The following is a 23,373-nucleotide window of genomic DNA, read 5'->3' as shown; positions in this document are numbered from 1 at the left end:
GTGTAGACTCTTTCTAGTTGGTTGGCACCTATGAGTGGATTAGGGCGTGTCTTTTTGGGTGGGTTAAAAATCATATACTTAGTTTTTGAGGCATTTATTTCAAGTCCATGTTCTTGACAAAATGCCTCAAACCCTACCAAAACTCGTTGAATCCCCATAGGGGATTTGGAGAGCAATAAGGTGTCATCCGCGAACATAATCGCGGGCACCCTAGTACCACCCAGCCGCGGAGCATCTGTGTTGTTAATGTTATTTAAAAAATTGATTACCCCATTGACAAAGAGGCAAAACAGAGTCGGCGCTAGGACGCAGCCCTGCCTTACCCCTCTGTCAACGGGGAATCTGTTAGAGAGACGGCCGGCTCTCCCACACCTTACCTGTGCAAAGTTTTCAGTATGTAGACGGATAATAATATCTAAAAGAGGTTGGGGGAGCCCAAGTTTGGCCAATACCGTCCACAATTTGCGCCGTGGAACAAGATCGAATGCCGCTCTAAGGTCGACAAAGACGGTATATAGCGTGCCCCCCTCCAGCCTCACCGTCTTCCAAAAAATAAGGGCCAGCCTAAAAAGTTGATCCGTGGTCGAGACCTTACTCCTAAAACCCACCTGGAATGTACTCAACACTGAATGATCAGTCATCCAGTCCTGAAGGCGGTCAAGAATCAGCCTCGCAAAAAGCTTTTGCGAGACATCAATCAGGCTGATTGGCCTATAGTTGGCTGGGAGCAGAGGAGAGCCCTTCTTGAAGATTGGGACAATCTCTGCTCCCAGCCAAGTACTAGGGACCGCCATGCCTGCAAGAATTGCATTAAAAATAATTAGCAAGTATGGAGCCCAGATCGAGGGTTGATGTTTGAATAAGTCACCTGGAATTTTATCTAATCCCGGGGCTTTCCCGGATGGTTGTTTTGCTATTGCCGCAATAATCTCACCCAAGGAGAACTGCAAGGGGTCAACTTCTTCCACACTTGGGTGACAAACATTTGGGAAACCCAACAGCATAGAATGTTCCATCGAAACGCACAAATGGTGCTCCGGCGGACCCGGGACCGCCTCTTCATAGAGGCAACGAAAGTGATCCTCCCAGACCACAGCCGCAATGTTGGCCTCAACTGCTTGGGTCGGCACTGATGAGCCTGTTTTCACAGTTTGCCAAAATTTACGGGTGTCTTTTGTCTTAAGAGAGGACAGCATACATTCCCAATTTGTGTGGTCCCAAGCCACCTTTGCATTATGAATGGCTTGCTTTAGGCCGGCCCTCCTTGACCTAATTATCCCAGGATCCCTTGGGTGCTTCAGCGCCTCAATCAGTTTGCCCTTTGCCTCCCTACAAGCTGGATTGTACCAAGACTGGCTTTGCACCCTATTGGGCCCTTTCCTCACCACTGGATTCAGGAGATCCGCAAGGGTTCCCACCAAATCCTTATGGAGTTTGCCCAGCTTCCTGAAAAGGTCTTCGGAGTGGGAAAGATTTATAATTGTCTCCACGGATTCTAGCGTGGGGAGTAGTCTCTCGTAGAGCTCCGGAATATGGTCAGGATTGTCTAAGAGTTTAGACCATCGGACTCTGCGCCTATCAGTTGTTAGGATTAAGTTATCCTTTAATATCGATTGATCCGACTGATCAATCTTTAGTTCGGATGGCAAAGCCAGAGATAGAATCAGAGCATTATGGTCACTCTCGCTTCTAGGCACTACGTCAAAGGTCAAGACCCTGCTCCAGTCCATGGTCTGGACTAAGACGTAATCCAGATGTGACTCATGACCAACCTTATTAAAGGTCGGTTTGGAGGGAATATCATTCCCACTCCTACCATTACAGGCCCTCAAGGAATTGCTAAGGGTAAAAGCCAAAATTTGAGTCGCTAACGGCGACCATGATTTGGCTGGGGGGCCCACCAGTTGGGGAATACCCCACTGATCATCCTCTTCCCCAAGGGCTCCCTCCATTGTCAGAGTAAGCGGCTCAAACTGGCAGTTGAAGTCACCCCCTACCACGAACATAACACCCTTTGGGAGGTGTGGGAGGAATGCAGAAAGTTCCTCAAATGTGGGAGATGTTTTTGTAGGTCCTACCGGTCTAGAATAGACATTAATGAGTGCAAGTTTTGAGTGGTTTGGCCATTCTAATAGACATTAATGAGTGCAAGTTTTGAGTGGTTTGGCCATTCTAATAATACACACTGAACATCCAATGAATTGGCATTGAGGGCTCTAGCCATGCAGCCCAGATGCGATGCCACCCAAATGGTTAAGTTTAATGTTAGCTCGAGTGAGGACATCTGCAGCTCATGTTTTGCTTAACAGATTTTGTTATGATATATTATTTGTAGCACAGCCATAAAAGTTAATCAAAACCATTGTTAAATAGGTTTCTCCAAAGAAGGGCCTTCTCCTACATGCTATTTCCGTATAACTGTATTCTCCTTTGCCACACAGGCCCTCGTTGCAAATTCCACTGAGCCCGGCGAACCCATTGGAGTTACAAGTTTTTTTCTCATTGCTTGAATTGACCAAAATCTTAGGTGAAGTACCGGAGAATGTATGCAGGAAGTGGTGAAGTAAAACATGTTCCATCACTTCCTTCCCCAAATCTTGCAATCCCGTCATTTCCTGCTCCCTGGACTGACCGGGATTCCAGGTAAAGGTGATTCCAGGGCAGGGAAATCCCCGGCATGCTTCAGTAACAGTCGTGGTCGAGGCCAAATACCCGTCTTTCCTAACTGTGCTTATGCTTCCAATCTACCTGGGTGGCAGGGCACAGGGCCTCTCGTTTCTGAGCACTTCACCTCACATGCCCCTCTCACTAACTTTCCTTAAAACACAACTCCAGCAGCTCAGGCCGAGGTCAGTCGACCTGTGGCGAAGCGGGCACACACAGACTCCAGGTACACACAGACACCGGGTACACACAGACACCGGGCACACACAGACCCCGGTGTAATATCCTGTCTTTGCCATGTTTCCTTTCTCTGTCTCTTCCCCTTTAATCCCCGCGTTCTTGTCCCTGCCCCATTTCTTCTTAGAATGTGTTTCCTTTAGTATCAAGGAGCATTCTTGCCTTGAGCTGTGCAGTTCTCCCTGCTGTGGGTCCTGCTTCCTAAATTGTATCCTGTTCTTACATTGAATACATTCTAATAACTGGATACATCTGCTGCTGTCGTCATTTGCTTCGCTTTCCCCGTGCTACACCCGGGCACACACAGACCCCGGGCACCCACAGACCCCGGGCACCCACAGACCTGAGAAACCCACAAACCCACAGACCCGGGAAACCCACAGACCCAGGGCACAGAAGGGCTCCGGCCGGGGCACACACAGACCCCGGAAACCCACAGGCCCCGGGCACACACAGGCCCCGGGTACCCACAGGTCCCAGGCACACACAGACCCCGGGGCACACTCAGACTCATAGCCTTATTACGCTTCTTGCTACAGTGCTACGCCTGTTTATAATTCACAAGCCACACGCATTAGAGGTCCTTATATGCTCGTTGGAAAACCTGCATTGCTTAGAAAACAGGAGGATGATTCTTAATTTAAGCATAATGTATGTAATAGGTGGATTTCAGACTTCTGCTAGTGCAACCAGATCTAGGGTAGGGATTTTCACTGACGTGTGAAAAATGTTAAGTTATGAAGTATTACATTGCAGCTCAAATACATTAAAAGGGCTGTGAAAGGTGTATTCTGTTATGAAAGGTGTTTTTGCCTTCAAGGACGTCTTTTCGAATTCCATCTTTCATTGTAAATATAGAATATTTACGTTCCACTGATGTCTGGACGGTGACGGCCCCGTCTCGTGCTCATCCGACTCGGCCTTTGCTTCGATCTCTGCTCTACAATGTGCCATGGGCAGGGCCCAGGCTGGCACAGCTGCCCTCTGCACTGATTGTTGCTAGGACACCCAAATCTTGCTCTTTTGAAAGCCTGCCCAGAATCTGTGGCATGCTGTTGTGTCGAGTTCGGAATGTGTGGGCCCGACTCATCCCAGCTCAGCTAAAAGCGGCCGCTCCCCGGATCCCGCCCAGTGGTGGCTCTGACGGGCTGGGGAGAGGACCATGCCGCTGAAGAAGGTGAGCCAGCTGGTCCCGGGGGTGGTGGCCGGGGAGCTGCTGGCCGCGGCCCTCATCTGCCTGGTGACCACCCTCCTGGTGCTGCGATGGAAGTGTCGGCGGCGCGTGCTCCAGAAGATGGAGCGCGCCAGGATCCAGAGGGACTACGGCCTGGAGCAGATGGACCGGATGGTGCAGCAGTCCAAAAAACAGGTAGAGCGGTTTCATGCGTGCTGTCTCCATCATGACTCGCTGGGCGGGGCCAGCAAACGCCTCTGCGTTATTACGCAAAAGCTACAGGGCATTGGTGTTACATCTTGTTCCCACTCTTTGTTCCCTTTTGCACCATTGTTCTCCCATTCTTTGTCTCCTGTCGGATGCTTCCTCGCACCCCTTAGCCTGTCTTTACCACAACTCTTAATGTACTCTTCTAGACCCCTCCTATTTCACAAATACCCTATAGTTTCTTGCAACTTGCCATCCGCTTTCGGTGTTCACTTTTTTGGTCCTGTTTTTAAGCCAATCGCGTAGCAAGGTTGCAAGAGATTCTTGTGCAAGAAAGAAACATGGGCGCGCCTAACCTCTAGTTGTCGAGTAATATCACCCATAACTGGGCTGCAGGAGGCCCCGTAGGACTCTGGGCCCCGGTGCCGCTGCACCTGTCACACCCTTGATACCTGCGTCTGTGTTTTAAGCGCAGTCCTTGCCTAACTCGCCCTGCCTCTCGCGTCCAGTTGGTTATTAGCCCCTTAGTGTAACAAGGGTGTCATGAGCCGCAGTGCAAGCAAGGAAAGTGCGCCCCCTGCGCTCTGGCTGGGAAGTAAAATAGCCCTAATTGCGGTTTTAAGGGGTGCTCCAATTCCTGGCCCCGGTGTTACTGAACCTGCTACAAACAACTGAATAGGTTAAATGATGTACCATAGAAGATGCCCTTTCATCTGAAGCACTTTGTTTTTTCCATATCTGTGCTTTGGCCAAATTAGTGTACACCAGTTAACACGTGTTATTATCCACACAACATTATTATCTGGTTTGATGATGTGCGCAGTAGGAGTCAATGTAACTCCTGCCACATCACAGAATAGCTGTATTCTAGAGTGTGATGGATAAGTGGCGGCTCCTCCACTAAGTCGGAGGAGCGTCGCACCACTGCTTGGAGCAGCGAAATAAAGAAAACATAAAATGATAATAACTCACTGTTTTTATCATTTTATGTTTACCTGCTGCAGCAGCTTTGTGTGAGGGCGGGGCTGCTCTGCTTACAGAGCTGGGGAGGAGAGGAGTGGTTTTGGGCCCCAACCTGCACATGAATGTTTGGCCGGTCCTCTCAGGTCGGCCAAACATTCATGCACACTTTTTCCTTGTCTTAACACAGGCTGCATTACAGCCTGCATTACAGCCTGCATTGAGAACATGCCCAGCCCCCCATTCCCTGTTTGCGCACAGATCCACTGTACTCAGACCAATCACAATGCTGAATTGCAGCAATGTGATTGGCTCAGGGGAGTCGGGTGCTTCCTACTTCCCTGTTCCAGCTGGCGCGACAACGGAGGGGCAGCAGAGGAGAGACCCGTTAATCGGGTAAGTTTATATTTTTACTTCCTCTCACCTCTCCCCACACCCAATTCCTGCTGGCCGCCACTGCCCAGAGTACAGCGAGAGTTGAGAGGACGCCGCCGCCGCTGCTCCTGTGTCCACAACCGCTACAGCGACCTGCCACCGGCCAGCCTTCCTTTGCTTGCCTTTGCCCTGTTACATCCCGTACGGCTTCTGGCTCCCAGTGCCAGAGCGGACGGACGGCCTGAGGGGCGGCGTGGTTTGTGCGGTCTGTGCGGCTTGTGCGGCACACTGTCTGTGCGGGCTCAACAGGCTTCGCGGTTTTGCGGTCCCTCCCCTGCCTGGTCTCGCAGGCAGGCAGGCGCGGAGGCGGAGAAAAGCGGAGTGGCAGCACGACGACCCTGCGGTGCACACTCGTGAGTTTCCAAACCCCTTCACTGCTCTGCGGCCTTGTGGGTCTTGGCTCTTGGCTCTCTGTCTCAACAGGGAGGGCAGAGGGCAGAGGGGGGGGGGGATCGAGCTCCTGGGTTCTGGCATTAGGCTCCTGGAGATCCTGGCTCAGTGGGGGAATATCATCGAGAGCACCAAGGCCAGGTCAGGTAGACTCTGCTGGCTCCTATTGAGGCCCTAACAGCGTCCTTACCATTACCATTACCAGGACTGCCCAACTGTTGGACTGCTATTGGATTGCTGAGCCTGCGCAGCTTTGAGAACACGGAGAGCAGATTGTAGATCACAGATCATCGCTGCATCATTGCTGAGCCTCCACACTTCCTCGTCTTGGGGTCCGAGGAGGTTAGGCTCAAACTATTAACTGGGGAGCCGCCGGAGAAGGTGGGTGGCTGACGTTCTTCCCCCTGAACGCTGACTTTCTACGACTCCTTTCATCATTCAACCACGCTATAACAGCTCGGACCCCCAAAGGTCTTCAAGGCTCCATTTCCTCAAGTTGCGGTTCTGTGGGGGGTCTCTGCGTTTTGCGCCTATCGGCAAGGTAAGTCTCTGAACCCCCACAGGGCCCTACGAAACCGGGCTCTGGAAAGGGGGCCATAGGAAAGCCCAACTGAGCTGGCATCTCTACAACTTCTTGGGCTATACCCCGGCATGAGGTCGGGCAAGAAAAGGGGCCAGCCCGAGACTAAGTCCAAGTCTAAGTCAAAGTCCAAGTCCACGGTCAAACAAAAAGGGAACGCAAAACCAGTCAGTGTGAGCCCGGATTCATCTCTGGATGAAGCCGGGGCACGCAGCGACCCAGCTCTGCAGGCTGGGGTTCATCATCCTTATCTTCGCCAACCAAAAATCAGATAAAAATACCAATTTCTAAAGGATCCACTTTCCTCTATCTTTTCATCCAGTGGAAAAATCCTGGGCCTTCAGGACTCCCTACTTCCACTATCCCCTCAGGAACCGCCAGAAGGACAATCTACGGGTCAAGCCCTAGACACCACCCCACACTCCCTTCACAACAGACGGTCCATCCGTACAGGGTTCACCTGCACATGGTAAAGCAGGGGAAGTGGGAGAAGGGGAGTCCATCAACAGGGGCACCAGTAGCTTAGTCGCCCCACAAAAAGGCGGCTGGGGGTGAATCCCCCTTTAGGCTCATCCCCCTCTACCAAGCGTACTACTGCCTCAACTACTCCAACTAATCAGAAGGCAAGGCCCCCCTTGCGCAGCTTCATGCCAAGCAGTGGCAAGGATCCTAACTGAGGGCAAGAAGATCCCAGCGTATCCAACTTAAACAACCCATCAAAGACCATCAATATCTTCCCCCACCATTCAGACGGTCCAAAGATCTGCCAACTGCCCACCGAAGCAAATGCAGTAGAAAAGAGTTCCGCTGAATACCCGAAGGAGGCCGCAGAAAACACAGAAAACTCCGGGTGCGACGGCCCCGCCAACCTCACCTACCTTGGATCACAGGAATGAGCAGATTTAATCGCTTCCTATACCCTGGTCACCCCGGTTAAACAATCTGTGTCCACAGCTGAAACAAATAATAAAAAACAGCACACCGAACAGGTTTCTGATCAGGAGGTTATCCTCTCGAACTCAACACCTCTACAAAATCTTTCCGCCTCCTCTACACCCACCGATTCCTTAATTCAACCAGGGCCCAAATCCGGTATTCAAGCATCAAATGTGTCGAACACCTGGGACATTCTTTTAAATACAATGCAACGAACTGTTGATCGTCTCCACTATCAATCTGATAAAATCAACTAACAGTTGACCTTACTCAACACCTTGGCCCTCTTTGTGGGGCGAATTGACGAGAAACTCGGCCAACTAAATTCGTTAATCGGTAGAGCTCAGCAGGAAGCAAAGTTGATTTGCAGTTGTGGCCCGATAATCGACAAATTAGCATCACTCCCAGAAATAGTATCTACTTTGATAGAAGGCCTGCCAAAGGGCCTCACAAAAGGGACTTGTACACCAATTCTCGAACTCTCAAAAGGAGATCCTACCACAGCTAACACCACAGACAAAACTGTACCAGCACCATCAGTGGGTCATTTGCCAATACGCTCCACCTCTCTTCCCAAGGATAAAAACCCAATCCAGAATGCTAAGGGTCGCCGTCTGCAAAGAAGGAAAGTTCGCAGCAAAATAACAATCTCAAGTCCTTCAGAGGTTTATCCCCTGTTTAGGACTGAAATCAGAAGGCAGCCACAAGAACCAGGCCCTACTACAGCAACTAACACAAGCCTAGAACAAGCTTTCACTGCACCCAGTGAATTCACAAATGGGGGGTACGTGGCAGCAACCGTAGAGGCTCCAATATAGGAGGCTAGCAGGGCCCAGACCAGCAGCCAAACCGGCGCCCCAAACACCATGGAAAATAGTGGACCTAGAAAAGGGAAGGACGCTAGCCCCCCCCATACAACCATTGTTATCTGAATCCAGGGGGGCACCACCAATGCACGGTTCCAATATGGCACCAGAAGCTATGACCATCCCGTACTGCTCAAGACCACCGGCCGAAGAACCGATGAAAACAGGACCCTTGAGCTTCCAAACCCAACTATATTCCTCTATAGCGGGTGACTTCAAAGCTCCCTCTGCTTCCGAACCTCAAAAATGTTCCCCTCATGATACCTTCATAGGAACTTCACCACAGCCCATCACTAACAACAGAGGAATCAAATTGGGTGGCAAGTACCCAACAGCTTAGCCGGGAGACCAAACCAGGAACTCTACCATTATTCTTTTTGCCCCAGAATACGAATCAAAGGGTCCATTCGACATCCTGAACAGAGGTAAATTACTTCGACTCCTCTGCACTATATCAAACTTAAATGGTCTAAGCTCAGCTGATCTCCTCTCAGTAGAATTCATAAAAACTGACAAAACACAGGCCCTGGAAGCTACAAAAGCAACCTGGAGGTCGTCCAAAATCGTAAACAAAATCGTGGAGGAGCAAAACACCCTCAAAACATGGGGGATCAAATCCGCCTTATATCACAACATAGGATAGCCGTTCCCCCTGCTCGAGAGGCCTCGGTACGGACCAATTGTGAAAACTTCCAAGACCACGCCAGTGCTCAGGGTCGATCACCATCAAAAACACAGGCAACAATCACTCAAAAGAGCATGACGGCCTTTAATTCTGACAACCCAGACGATCTTCGGCCATTTAGAACAATGAACACATCAAGCTACCCACAATGACAGGGCAACCAAACAGAGGTGGGTTCGAACTGGGCCACTCCGCTTCTGAAACTGTGCTCACGGAACCTAAATGGGCACAACAACAAGGCAACAGATACCGAATTTCTTCAATAAGTGAAATCATTTGACATTATCCTCCTTCAGGAAACATGACTGGGGGAGCCTGCCCCACAGAAGGCTACACCTGCTATCACTCTCCAGCCATAAGGAAAAGCAAATTCGGTCGGCTAGTGGGTGGCTTAGCAACCAACATCAAAATCTCAAACATTCACAGAGCGCAGGAATTAACCACCCACTCTCCGGCCATTAACACTGTTCAGATTAAATTAAACCTTAGGGGGAAAAAAGAACAGGTGCTGCTGACCAACATCTATATCAATCCAAAAAAGAAGAAACCGGAGTCTAAACTTCAAATGGACCATTTACATCACCTAATGACTATGTACACTTCCCCCAATTTCATTTTGTCTGGGGACTTCAACCAACATATTCTAGGTTCCTCCACAAATAAGGACACTCAGGCCCAGTCCTACTATTGGAATATTCCAACTCAATCCTTCAGTGGCCAAAGAAAAACCTCTAAGCTGGAGCGACCCCATACCTTCTGGTAGGTCGCTCCCCCTCCGCTGCAGCACCACCAGTGACTCTGCCTTCCTGCTACTGCCTCCTGCCTGCTGACTCGTGTTGCTGCCCCCGTGCCTGACGCTCTCCCCTCTGCTGTGTGCCTGCGTCCCTGCCCTCTTATCTTTGTACCCTGTGTGTGCCTGTCCCCCTTCCCTTCTTTTTTGTACCCCATGTGCCTGTGCCCCACCCTTCTTTTTGTACCCTGTGTGCCTGTGCCCCTGCCCTTTATTTTTGGGCCTGCTTCGTGCCCTTTTCCCGCCGAGTTTTCCCGCCGCTGCCTCCCCTGCGGCCCCGCCCCCGTGCCCATTCGCTTCCCGCCTCCTAGCTGGTCCTCCCTTCCCTCCTCCCCTTAAATGGCGGCCGCTGTGCGGCCGCGCCTCTGGCGCGCCTAAGGCAAGCCCGTCTGCGCCTGTCCACGTCTGGACCGTGCCCAGGGCCAGAACCCCTGGCCCTCACAACACTCGCAACGCACGCCACCGCTACGATGCCAGCACCCTCATCGCACTCAACCACGGATGCACCCCCAACTGCTACAAGGCCACTCCCAAGCGCCCCCACGGCCCTTTCACCTGCCAGAACTGCAACTTCTCCTGCAACAACAACGCCGAGACCACCACAGCAGCGGAACCCAACCAACTACGATGCATCCTGCTCAACTCCCGCTCCGCACGCAAGCACGCCGTCGAGCTCTGGGACCTACTCACCACCACTTCACCAGACATCACCTTCTTGACCGAGACCTGGATGAACGATGCCTCCATCCCAGACATCGCAGTGGCCATCCCCGACGGATACAAGATCTTGCGCAGAGACCGCTCCAATGGAGCCGGGGGAGGCATCGCCATAATCCACAAGAACACCATCAAAGTCTCCACAAACACCGACAACACCCTCGCCACCGCTGAACACATGCACTTCAGCATCCACACCGACCCCAAGACCACCCTCAGAGGCACCCTCATCTACAGACCACCTGGCCCACGTCCCCAATTCTGCAACTCCATCACCGACTTCATCAGCACGCACGCCCTGACCTCCACCAACTACATCCTGCTCGGCGACCTGAACTACCACTTAGAAAACAACAACAACAGCAATTCCTCCACCCTGATCGACAACCTCACCACCCTCGGACTGAGACCGATCGTCACTACCCTGACCCACATCGCCGGTCACACGCTCGACGCCATTTCCACCGCCAGCCCCCACGTTGCCTTCAGCCACACTTCCAAACTCACCTGGACCGACCGCCACTGCGTCCACTTCACCTTCCAGAAACCCGTCTCCCACCACCGCACTCTACAGATCCCCCCGCCAACGCTGGGGAAAAGTCACCAAGGACTGACTAGAAACACACCTCGCACTCCACCCACCGACCAGCCCCACCCACCCCGAGGAGGGAGCCCGCACCCTCAGACTCTGGATGGAGGACTGCACCAACACCGTAGCACCCATGAAACAACCCACCGACAGACACCAGCCAGAGAGCCAGCTGGTTCACCACGGAGCTCCTAGCCTCCAAGCGCCCCTGCCGGAAACTGGAGAACATCTGGCTCAACGACAGAACGCCCGCCAACCGCACAGCCCACAAAGACGCCATCCGCAAACATCACCACCTCATCAGGACCATCAAAAAAGCCTCATTCAAAGACCACCTCAACAACAACACACACAACAGCAATGAGCTATTCAACATCGTGAAAGAGCTCTCCAATCCCAGCTCCTGCACCAACGACTTTCCGCCATCACAAGCCCTGTGCGACACCCTCGCTGCCTTCATCCACCGCAAGATCACCGACATCCACAACAGCTTCACCCCCCGGACGCACCCCACGGACCCCGCCATGACGAACACCCCGAGCCCCACCGACCACAACCCACTGACCACCTGGACCAACGTGAGCACCGAAAAGATAACTAGGACCATGAACACCATCCACTCGGGTTCCCCGTCTGACCCGCTCCCCAACCACATCGCCAACAAAGCCGTCAGCATCATCGCACCCCACCTGCGTAACATCAGCAACCTCTCCTTCGAGACTGCTACCTTCCCGAAGAGCTGGAAACATGCCGAGATCAACGCCCTCCTGAAGAAACCCAAGGCTGACCCGAGCGACCTCAAGAACGTCCGTCCCATCTCCCTGCTTCCGCTCCCTGGGAAAGTCATGGAAAAGATCATCAACACCCAGCTCACCCACTACCTAGAAGACAACAGCATCCAGGCTTCCGCAGCAACTACAGCACCGATACCGCCCTCATCGCCGCCACAGATGTTATCAGAATCCTACTCGACAATGGCGAGACAGTGGCCCTCATCCTCCTGGACCTCTCTGCCGCCTTCGACACTGTTGGACTTTGGCCCTTAGGGCAGGTTCACCCCTAGACTTTTTGCGTGAAATGGTGACCTGGTGATGGTGATTTTTGGGATTTTGCGCACTTTCACTGTGTCCCAGTGGAAAGTGCGTGCGCACTCTGAGTGCATGTGCTGAGCTAGGCCTGCCCGCCCATAGGAATGCATGGGGAATGTATGTGTCCCTGGTAGTTCCTGATGCGTGGGGTGTACAGGCTTGAGTCTGGTATGTGTGAACTCGTGAGAGTGAATGCTGCGAGATGGTGTATGCAGCATGTATGTGTCTAGTGGGGAAGTATCATTCCTAGACATGGCTGTACGTGTGCAGTGAGGGTGCTGGCGTGTGATTGGCTGGAGCTGGCTGGCATGCCAGGCTCCAGGAAGTCTGGATGGGTCTGCCCGGTGGTGAGTGGGAGATTTGCATGAGTAATGTGTGGGAGGAGTGTACCTGTGTCCTGGATGGGCTGGGTTTTCCCCACACAATGCTGGCTCCGCCCCCCTGTGGTGTGTCTAATGACCCAAGCCCTGCCAGTGAATAGAGAGGGTGGTTGAGGTAAACAGAGTACTCAAGAACCAGCTGCGACTGGTTCCGCCCCCACTCTGCACCCTTGAACAAAGGAATGCACTGTATAAAAATGGGGCTGTGTCCCCACAGAAGTTGTACTCTTCCAGGATCCTGAGGGGGCTGTTGCTGCTGCTGCTGGGCCAGAGGACCGCCACTTGGGCTGTCTCCCTGCCTGGAGACCCAGTGAGCTGGCTCTGGGCCCAGCCTTGCCCCCCCCCTGCCTTGCTGAAGGACCTTTGCTGGACTTTGTTGTCCTATAGCGCCTGGGGGTGCTGAATTGGATTGATAGCGCTGGGAGCGCTTTCCTTTTCCCTCCTAGCGCTAAGAGCGCTTTATTTTGCATTTAGCGCTGAGGGGCGCTTTACTTTTGGAAGCCGGAGCCCACCCGGCGTTGGCCCCGCTCCGTGACGAGTCTTGAGCCCCCTGGCAGGTGCCCACTCTGCCGGGGACATTGCCACCTTTCGAGCGCGTGCCCACCGCGCTTTATGGTAATTAAGGCCGGTGCCCACCCGGCATTGCCCCTCGAGATTCACCGCCGCAGCCTGGAGTGTTCAGTGAGCAGGCCGACCGGAAGTCCCGCCCCGCAGCCGCGACCTGGAAGTCAGGCAGGCCGGGGGCAGGACAGAGAAACAACCGGACACAGACGGGAGGCCACCCCGTGCTCCGGTAAAGAGAGAAGCCGGCGTCTTCCCTTTCCCCCCCGGGCTGCCTAAGCGAGGGAGAGCCCAGGGAGAAGTGTCCAGAGAGCCCCGAGGAGCGGGAGCTCTCGTAGAGTAGCCGCCCCCGGCACGAGACAGCCGGTGAGTGCCTGGAAAGGGAGAGGGGCGTCGGGACACATTGTCGGTGTCCGCCCCTCCCCCGTAGCGCGACCTCGCGCTTTGTGATTTAGAGCCCAGAGTGGCTCGTAAAGGCGGGGGCATTTGCTGTATGTGAGCCTGAGAGAGGCTCTTGGGGGCATTTCTGTGTCTAGAGTCCTGAGGGGCTCGAGGTGCCCCGGGGGCATCAGTTGATTTAGAGCCCAGCGAGGCTCTTGGCAGACATTGTCACTTTGAGTCCCCAGAGAGGGGACTCCCACAGAGAAGCGCCCCAGTAATGCCTAGAGCCTAAGAGAGGCTCGGGGGCCAATTTATTTCTTGAGAGCCCAGCGAGGCTCCCACATTGGCCCCATTGTTGTTTTGAGCCCTGGAAGGCTCAAACCTTGCTGCACCAGTGGCCCAGCACTTTGTGGGCAACTGCTCCGTTTAGGCCGCCCTGGACTTTGGACACAGGGCGTCCTAGCCCCCACAAGGCCAGAGGGCCTAGGGACAGTCACAGGTGGTGACTTACGTGAGTTTGGAGCAATTGTACTTTCTGCACCTCTGAATGTGTTTTTATGCGTCATGTGCCTTACACCTCTGAATGTATTGTGATGCATCATGTGTTTTCCTCCCTTACACCTCTGAATGAATGTTATGCATTGCATCATGTGTTATGTTCTTACACCCCCACAGGTATTGTGATGTCTAGGTGGTTGTTTTCTCCCTAGTACAGGTGGTGCTAGTGAGGTCCTGGTTACCAGTGATTACTGGTTGTGTGCTATTTTGTGCTACAGTGATTTACATTTAAAGTGCTATTTCTAAAAAGTGTTACTTCTGATTCCTGACAGTGGTCCTGGTGGCCCTGTCTTGTACATATCCCCTGTAAATTCTGCCCGTGCCTCTGGCACATTGTAAAGTGTGTGTTTTATCTAATGTATGTTTGGTGTAATACAAAGGCTATTTTTATATAACCTTGTGTGGAGTTTCCTTTGTGGTGGGCCTGGGTGTTGTTGCTGGGGTGCATGCGCAAATACTTAACTTACATCGCCTCCAAGTTTAGCCTTGCTGCTCGCGCCACGTTACCTAGAGGGTGAGCAGGGGTTATCTTGGCGTGCAACTCCCTTGCCCTGACTTGGGAGTGGTGGTCTCTGACTGACTTTGGCGAAAGCCCTGGCCAGCCGGGGATCCCATTTCCAACATTGGCGGCAAGCGGTGAGGATAAGGATTTGTGTTTGCCTTGTACCTTAGTGGCAACTGGCCATACCACAAAACTCTGCATTTTAGATGACCACATTTTAAGGGGATTGTTTTTTTGGAAGTTTCATATTTTCTTCTCCTGAAGGTATCATTGTGCAATTGTGTCCAGTGCATTTGTCCCCCACCCCGCGCCCAGAGTCTGGTACCTGTGTCACTTGTGGTCAGGTTGAGAAGTCAGGGGTGGTAGAAACTGCCTTACTAGTCCGAGGGGGGGGTTGTGTGTGGATGAATGGTGTGTGGCACTAGGCAAATGAGTGTGAGTTCTCTGGGGTAGAGAGCTTGCTGATACCTGGTGAATTGTGTACTCCTGTGTTAGCTCAGACCCCTAGGTTCCCTGTGTGATCTCTTCTTTTAGAACGTCCGCCAGAATGGAGCCTGCTTTTGATTTCTGTGTTCTGTTTAGATACAGTATGGGAGAGTTGGTAAGGTTCTGTGAAGAGAGAGACATAGGGGTGGATGAGTTAGACACTCAGTCCGAACTTAGGAGCAGCCTGATCCTATGGCAAAAGGGTCAGTGGGATCTTGAGCGCAGTGAGGAAAGGGCCCGGGCTTCACACCAGGAGGGTGGTGGGTCTGTGGGGAGCCCTGAAGATTCAGAAGAGGAGGAAGAAGATGATAGCCCCTGGACGCCAGTAGAGAGTAGAGACCCCATAGATAGGGAGTCCCTTGCTGGGTCCAGCGTAGGAGGCAGCGCCTCATCCCTTTACCTGTCCCCAGAGGAGCTGGAAGATAGGAGGAGAGAAAGGGAGCACCAGCTGGCTTTAGAAAAGCTCAAGTTGGAGCATGCCCAGGCTATGGCACAGCTGGGCGTTAGAAAGCAACAGCTGGAGGTTACGAAGCAACAGCTGGAGACCGAGAGGGTCTTAGCGCAGGAAAGGATAGAGGAGGCTGAGAGGGCCGCCACCAGAGGCAAAGTAGCTCTGGAGGGTAGACTATCCCCTGCGCAAAGTGTTGAGTGTCTGGATCCCCCAGGGAGGGTTGGGTCCAGTGGTGGCAGCTATTTAAATCACAGTGTAGAAAGTCCCAGTTCCCAGAGTATGGTTCCTGTTTCCCCAGAGGAGGAGAATAGGTTGAGGTTTAGGAACCTTAGGAAACCGTCTCATCAGTCTTGGGAAGATTTTGTGGATGACTGTTGTGTAGCCCTGTGTGATTGGGTACGGGAGCCCACGAAATGTGATTGGGACATATTGTTCGACATGGTTCTCAGAGAGCAGTTCCTTGGTGTTTGTTGTCTAGAGTTGCGCCAGCACCTGTTGAGTTTGGAATGCGCTGATCCTGATGAGCTGGCGGAGGAAGCAGACCGCTGGGAAAGGGCCAGAGGTTCTGCAGAATCATTGGTGAGGGATTCCGAAAGTAGTGGTTCAGGGATCTTCCAGCCCAGCGTGGTGGAAGAGGCTCAGTGTAGCCCAGCTAGGTCCCAGGATAGCGAGGAGGGTGTAGGGGCTCACTGCCTGGCTCAATGGAGCAGGAGTGAGGGGGAGACAGAGGTTCCCCAGACGCCCGAAGCCCTGCCTCAGGACTTGGATGGTTTCTTAAGGGAACACCAGGTTGGGGACCTAGGCTGTCCTGTTAGTCCATTTGAGGAGGATCTCCCAATGAGTAGAGGACCTGGAGCGTCTGTAACCAGAGCTCCTGTGGTTCGAGAGGCTGGCAGTACCGCTCCGGTAGGGAGGGTACAGGAGTCCAGAGTGAGGAGTGATTGGGGGAGTTCCCCAGTGGAAGGACCAGTGGGTTAGGGACTACCCAGTTGGGCTAGGTTCCCGTGTAGTGACCCGGGTGGCGCCACTTCTGGTCTGGGCGATCGTCACACACTGTCAGGTGGACAGAGGGCGGGAGATCTGCGCCAGACAGACAGTCACGCAACAGATGTGTCATTTGTTAGCCTCAGGGGGATTGTGTGTGAATCCCCAGAAGTCCTGGAGTGCCAGGCAATTGTTCCACCGAAGGTTTTAGACCAGAGGTTGGAAGGCCAGGTTCAGGATCAGCCTGACCTGAAGGGTAGGACGACTGTAACCAGTGTCCTGACCGGATCTTCTTCCAGAGGAACTTCTCCAGGTGGGAGAGGGCAGACCTCTGGAAGGGGGTGCAGAGGGTGGGAGAGCCCACCTCTGACCCCAGTGCAACCTGAGTGGATAAGCCCTGGGTTGGAATGGCGTTCTAGGTGTACCCCTCGTCGGAGGTGGAGGAACCCTAGGAGAAGAGGTAGGGGGAGGAGAGCCTTCCCCGAGACTCCTGGTCCGCCTGAGGTTGTAGGCCCTAGGCTGGAGTACCAGTGGCAGTCTAGTCCTGTCTTGCAGACAGGAAGAGTGGAGAATGGCTCCTATGTGCCAGGGGTTACTACCCCCCGCTCTGCGAATTGGCATGGACCAGTGGCACCTGGGTGGCCCAGGGCCTGGTCCTGGCCGCGGACAACTTGGGAGTACCAGTGGGGTAGCCCAGTTGGTCCAGACAGTGTGTTGAGAAGGAATCCCATGGGTTCACCGTGGCGTAGAACAGGAGGGTGTCCCTGCAGTTGCGGGCCTGCGTCCGTGTTCTATCGCCCCAAGCAGGGAAGTCCATCACGGTGGTGATTGGTCTACCCTGCGTTTTGGCTGGAAGGGGGTTGTGTTGGACTTTGGCCCTTAGGGCAGGTTCACCCCTAGACTTTTTGCGTGAAATGGTGACCTGGTGATGGTGATTTTTGGGATTTTGCGCACTTTCACTGTGTCCCAGTGGAAAGTGCGTGCGCACTCTGAGTGCATGTGCTGAGCTAGGCCTGCCCGCCCATAGGAATGCATGGGGAATGTATGTGTCCCTGGTAGTTCCTGATGCGTGGGGTGTACAGGCTTGAGTCTGGTATGTGTGAACTCGTGAGAGTGAATGCTGCGAGATGGTGTATGCAGCATGTATGTGACTAGTGGGGAAGTATCATTCCTAGACATGGCTGTACGTGTGCAGTGAGGGTGCTGGCGTGTGATTGGCTGGAGCTGGCTGGCATGCCAGGCTCCAGGAAGTCTGGATGGGTCTGCCCGGTGGTGAGTGGGAGATTTGCATGAGTAATGTGTGGGAGGAGTGTACCTGTGTCCTGGATGGGCTGGGTTTTCCCCACACAATGCTGGCTCCGCCCCCCTGTGGTGTGTCTAATGACCCAAGCCCTGCCAGTGAATAGAGAGGGTGGTTGAGGTAAACAGAGTACTCAAGAACCAGCTGCGACTGGTTCCGCCCCCACTCTGCACCCTTGAACAAAGGAATGCACTGTATAAAAATGGGGCTGTGTCCCCACAGAAGTTGTTCTCTTCCAGGATCCTGAGGGGGCTGTTGCTGCTGCTGCTGGGCCAGAGGACCGCCACTTGGGCTGTCTCCCTGCCTGGAGACCCAGTGAGCTGGCTCTGGGCCCAGCCTTGCCCCCCCCTGCCTTGCTGAAGGACCTTTGCTGGACTTTGTTGTCCTATAGCGCCTGGGGGTGCTGAATTGGATTGATAGCGCTGGGAGCGCTTTCCTTTTCCCTCCTAGCGCTAAGAGCGCTTTATTTTGCCTTTAGCGCTGAGGGGCGCCTTACTTTTGGAAGCCGGAGCCCACCCGGCGTTGGCCCCGCTCCGTGACGAGTCTTGAGCCCCCTGGCAGGTGCCCACTCTGCCGGGGACATTGCCACCTTTCGAGCGCGTGCCCACCGCGCTTTATGGTAATTAAGGCCGGTGCCCACCCGGCATTGCCCCTCGAGATTCACCGCCGCAGCCCGGAGTGTTTTTAAAACGTTGCCGGGCCGCTGCCAAGTGCGACCCGGAAGTGGTTGGCCGGCCGGCCAATCAGTGAGCATGCCGACCGGAAGTCCCGCCCCGCAGCCGCGACCTGGAAGTCAGGCAGGCCGGGGGCAGGACAGAGAAACAACCGGACGCAGACGGGAGGCCACCCCGTGCTCCGGTAAAGAGAGAAGCCGGCGTCTTCCCTTTCCCCCCCGGGCTGCCTAAGCGAGGGAGAGCCCAGGGAGAAGTGTCCAGAGAGCCCCGAGGAGCGGGAGCTCTCGTGGAGTAGCCGCCCGCCGCACGAGACAGCCGGTGAGTGCCTGGAAAGGGAGAGGAGCGTCGGGACACATTGTCGGTGTCCGCCCCTCCCCCGTAGCGCGACCTCGCGCTTTGTGATTTAGAGTCCAGAGAGGCTCGTAAAGGCGGGGGCATTTGCTGTATGTGAGCCTGAGAGAGGCTCTTGGGGGCATTTCTGTGTCTAGAGTCCTGAGGGGCTCGAGGTGCCCCGGGGGCATCAGTTGATTTAGAGCCCAGCGAGGCTCTTGGCAGACATTGTCACTTTGAGTCCCCAGAGAGGGGACTCCCACAGAGAAGCGCCCCAGTAGTGCCTAGAGCCTAAGAGAGGCTCGGGGGCCAATTTATTTCTTGAGAGCCCAGCGAGGCTCCCACATTGGCCCCATTGTTGTTTTGAGCCCTGGAAGGCTCAAACCTTGCTGCACCAGTGGCCCAGCACTTTGTGGGCAACTGCTCCGTTTAGGCCCCCCTGGACTTTGGACACAGGGCGTCCTAGCCCCCACAAGGCCAGAGGGCCTAGGGACAGTCACAGGTGGTGACTTACGTGAGTTTGGAGCAATTGTACTTTCTGCACCTCTGAATGTGTTTTTATGCGTCATGTGCCTTACACCTCTGAATGTATTGTGATGCATCATGTGTTTTCCTCCCTTACACCTCTGAATGAATGTTATACATTGCATCATGTGTTATGTTCTTACACCCCCACAGGTATTGTGATGTGTAGGTGGTTGTTTTCTCCCTAGTACAGGTGGTGCTAGTGAGGTCCTGGTTACCAGTGATTACTGGTTGTGTGCTATTTTGTGCTACAGTGATTTACATTTAAAGTGCTATTTCTAAAAAGTGTTACTTCTGATTCCTGACAGTGGTCCTGGTGGCCCTGTCTTGTACATATCCCCTGTAAATTCTGCCCGTGCCTCTGGCACATTGTAAAGTGTGTGTTTTATCTAATGTATGTTTGGTGTAATACAAAGGCTATTTTTATATAACCTTGTGTGGAGTTTCCTTTGTGGTGGGCCTGGGTGTTGTTGCTGGGGTGCATGCGCAAATACTTAACTTACATCGCCTCCAAGTTTAGCCTTGCTGCTGGCGCCACGTTACCTAGAGGGTGAGCAGGGGTTATCTTGGCGTGCAACTCCCTTGCCCTGACTTGGGAGTGGTGGTCTCTGACTGACTTTGGCGAAAGCCCTGGCCAGCCGGGGATCCCATTTCCAACAGACACCGTCTGCCACCACACACTACGATACAGGGATCCCAGACAAGGCCCCGGACTGGACCACCTCCTTGCTCACCGACAGAACCCAGAGAGTCCGCCTCCCCCGTTCCACTCCGGAACCACCACTACCATCTGCGGCATCCCCCAGGGATTTTCACTCAGCCCGACTCTGTTCAATGTCTACATGGCCCCCCTCGCTCGCATCGCCAGACTACACGACCTCAACGTACTCTCCTACGCCGACGACACCCAACTGATCCTCTCCCTCACCAAAGACCCCCTCACCGCCAAATCCAACCTACACCAGGGCATTAAGGCCGTCGGCGAGTTGATGGAGGCAAGCCGACTCAAACTGAACACGGACAAGACAGAGGTCCTTCCTCATCCTCGGGCCCAATCCCTCAGCGTGGGACGACTCCTGGTGGCCAGCATCACTGGGAACCCCCCAGCACCAACCAACCATGCACGCAACCTAGGGGTCATCCTCGACTCCAAGCTCAGCATGACCAACCAAGTCAATGCAGCCACCTCCTCCTGCTTCCACACCCTCCGCATGCTCCTCAAGATCTACAGATGGATCCCGACGGACACTCGGAAAACCGTCACCCACGCCCTCGTCAGCAGCCGACCCGACTACGGAAACGCCCTCTACGCCAGAGCGCCGTCCAAACTCATCAACAGACTCCAAAGAATCCTGAACGCTTCCACACGCCTGATCCTCAATGTCCCACACCAGGACCACATCACCCCCGCACCTGAGAGAACTGCACTGGCTCCCTGTCGACAAAAGAATCACATTCAAACTCATGATCCACGCACACAAGGCACTCCACAACATCGGCCCAGCCTACCTCGACGACAGACTCTCCTTCTACGTACCCAACAGGAAACTCTGCTCCACCGACCAGTCCCTGGCCGCCGTCCCGCGCACCCACAGAAACATCTCTGGGGGCAGATCCTTCTCTCACCGCGCCGCCAAGTCCTGGAACGCCCTCCCCCTCCTCCTACGACAGACTGCAGACCTCCCAGCATTCAGTAGACTACTCAAGACCTGGCTCTTCGACCACTAGAGCATTTCCCCCCACCCCCCCAGCGCCTTGAGACCCTAACGGGTAAGCAGTGTGCCTAACAAATTCCCTGATTGATTGATTGATTGATTGATTGATAAGCTGCTAGAAGGCCTGGAGCAAATTGGCCTGAGGGTTATAAACGGAAGATTCGCTGATGACTCGCCATCTGTTGCCTCATTCAACTCAGGCAATGCAACCTCTACAATAGACTATACGCTAGTTTCCCTTCCATTTTTCCATCACATATTAGGCTTCAGCCTAGGAGACAAGGGAGACAGCGACCATCGTCCCCAGGAAGTTTCCATCCTTGCCTTTCCGGATCCAACTCTTCCCAACCCAACAGGATCACATGCCTGTCATACAATGAATCTCAAAAGAATTAAATCTTCTGTCGCAAACACGATGGAGGTACTTCAAGCAGCAAAACTACAATTAAGCAGCTTAAACTATCTTATGGGTAACCCAGTAACCCTATGGGAAACCTTTACGGCCGAATTTGCAAACACATATTCAACAACAGTACGGCACTTCCCATCTCTTGGCTTCACGGTCACAGGGAAGATTACAAGCACTCAGAAACTGGCATTAAAAAAACATAAAAAAGCGATTAACAAATCCCTAAGGCTATTGAGAACCAGCCCAGGCGAAAGCGGTCTTCTATACAGCTTCGCAAGCACCGGGCTGATCTCAAAAAGCTCAAATGGGAGATTAAAAGATTTAATGAAGAAGAGTTTTGGGCTCAACTTCACTATGACTCCAACGAAACAATAGTGCCCGATTTTGGTCCACACTGAACACATTTTTAAACCCAAAACATGGCGGACTAACACCACACATAACCAATAACTCCTGGGAATCTTTCTTAGACATTCACTTCAACCAACAGGTTGTTGGAACAAACATGCCCCTGGATGCCCAGGAGGGCCATCCTCCACAAACAGTAAAACCATATGAAAAAGCAGAAATGGAAATCAATGCTGTTACAATTTGGAAACTAATCTCCAAAGGAAGGAAGGATTGAGCTCCAGGGCCAAACGGAATTCCCCCAGCCCTCTTCAAACTTGATCCGGAATATTGGGCAAAATCTCTGACCCCCCTCTATACGTCGGTCAGCTACTCTGGGTGCCTCCCAGCATCATGGAAGGGCTCAGTTATCTCACTGATATATAAAGCAGGGGACAGAACTTCACCAAGAAACTACTGCCTGATAGCCTGTAACCTGGGCTGGTGGACCAGGGTTGATGGGAGCACTTATAGTAGGGTCGGGGTCAGGTCTAATGGATGTACCAGGTTGCACGTTAGGGACGAGATGGACACCAGGTCTTGCAGGTAAAGAGGGTTTTATTGTGATTGCCCGTTTTGAATTGAGCATTAAAGTTCTCCTGGTTCTAAATGTGAGTCTTTCCCTGGCAAACTGGCTGGGATCCGTTTTGGCAGCAGGGGTGTTTGCTTCTCCGTTTCAGGTCCCCGGGCTCTTTCTTCTAGGTCTGGTCAGGGAGGACAGCTCGCCGCTCCGGATCCCATGAAAAGGAAGACCAACAGAGAGGGAACCGTTAGTTCAGCTGTCTTCCGGGGAGTGCACCTTTGGGACCGTGTGTAGTGAGGTAGGGAGGGGGTCACCAGTGTACAACGTGCAGCACAACTACTGTCGGTGACGTGGGGAGGCTACAGGAGGTGAGGGTTATACGCGGGGTAAAGGAAACAGTAGGAAGGGGAAGACGTGGAACAAACGAACACGGGGCTATTTACTCTATTTACACAAGCTTTCTTCCCGCCCACACCGCCATACGCTGCCGTACCTGGGTCAGCCACGCTCCTCCCCTGGGAGAGTGGCACGGCGGCTCACGGGGTCGTTGGCCTCCTGGCACACCGTTGGTCTCGTCTTCTCCTCCTCCGGGATGTTCCTCGGGGTTTCTTCGTTGTCCTCCGTAATCGCCTTCTTCTCTCCTTCCAAACCACTCTCCGTCGCCGCTCCTCGCCTTCTCCTCCTCCGGGGTGATGTCACACCCCTCGTGCATTACTTCCTTTGCTTTAACCAGTCCGAGCTCACTGACGTACACAGGAGGAGTGGTCTCCTCCTCCTCCGAGAACGCCCACTTAAAGGTGCCGTGTTCCTCATCCAGGTCGTCCAGTCCGGTCTCCCAGGGGTCCCGCTGTAAGGAAGGAGGCACAACAGGGTCATTTCCGGGAGCCCA

At 53.5% G+C, this 23,373-nt stretch overlaps 1 protein-coding gene across 3 annotated transcripts in view; it reads left to right on the top strand.

Moving 5' to 3' along the window:
• The window catches only part of LOC144800563 (vitamin D3 hydroxylase-associated protein-like), a 345,205-nt gene that overhangs the window by 42,107 nt on the left and 279,725 nt on the right, over positions 1-23,373 (top strand). The window contains exon 1 of one of the 3 annotated variants that reach the window (XM_078671689.1): positions 3,956-4,270. The exons of the other annotated variants lie outside the window; for them this stretch is intronic. Coding sequence (XP_078527815.1) covers positions 4,064-4,270 — 207 coding nt within the window. The 5' untranslated portion in view covers positions 3,956-4,063. Of the gene's footprint in view, positions 1-3,955; positions 4,271-23,373 lie in introns of those variants that run through there. 3 annotated transcript variants of the gene reach the window in all.

Source organism: Lissotriton helveticus, chromosome 1_2 (assembly GCF_964261635.1).
Source record: "Lissotriton helveticus chromosome 1_2, aLisHel1.1, whole genome shotgun sequence".
In the NCBI taxonomy this organism is placed as follows: domain Eukaryota; kingdom Metazoa; phylum Chordata; class Amphibia; order Caudata; family Salamandridae; genus Lissotriton; species Lissotriton helveticus.
This window is presented reverse-complemented; position numbering and strand designations above follow the sequence as displayed.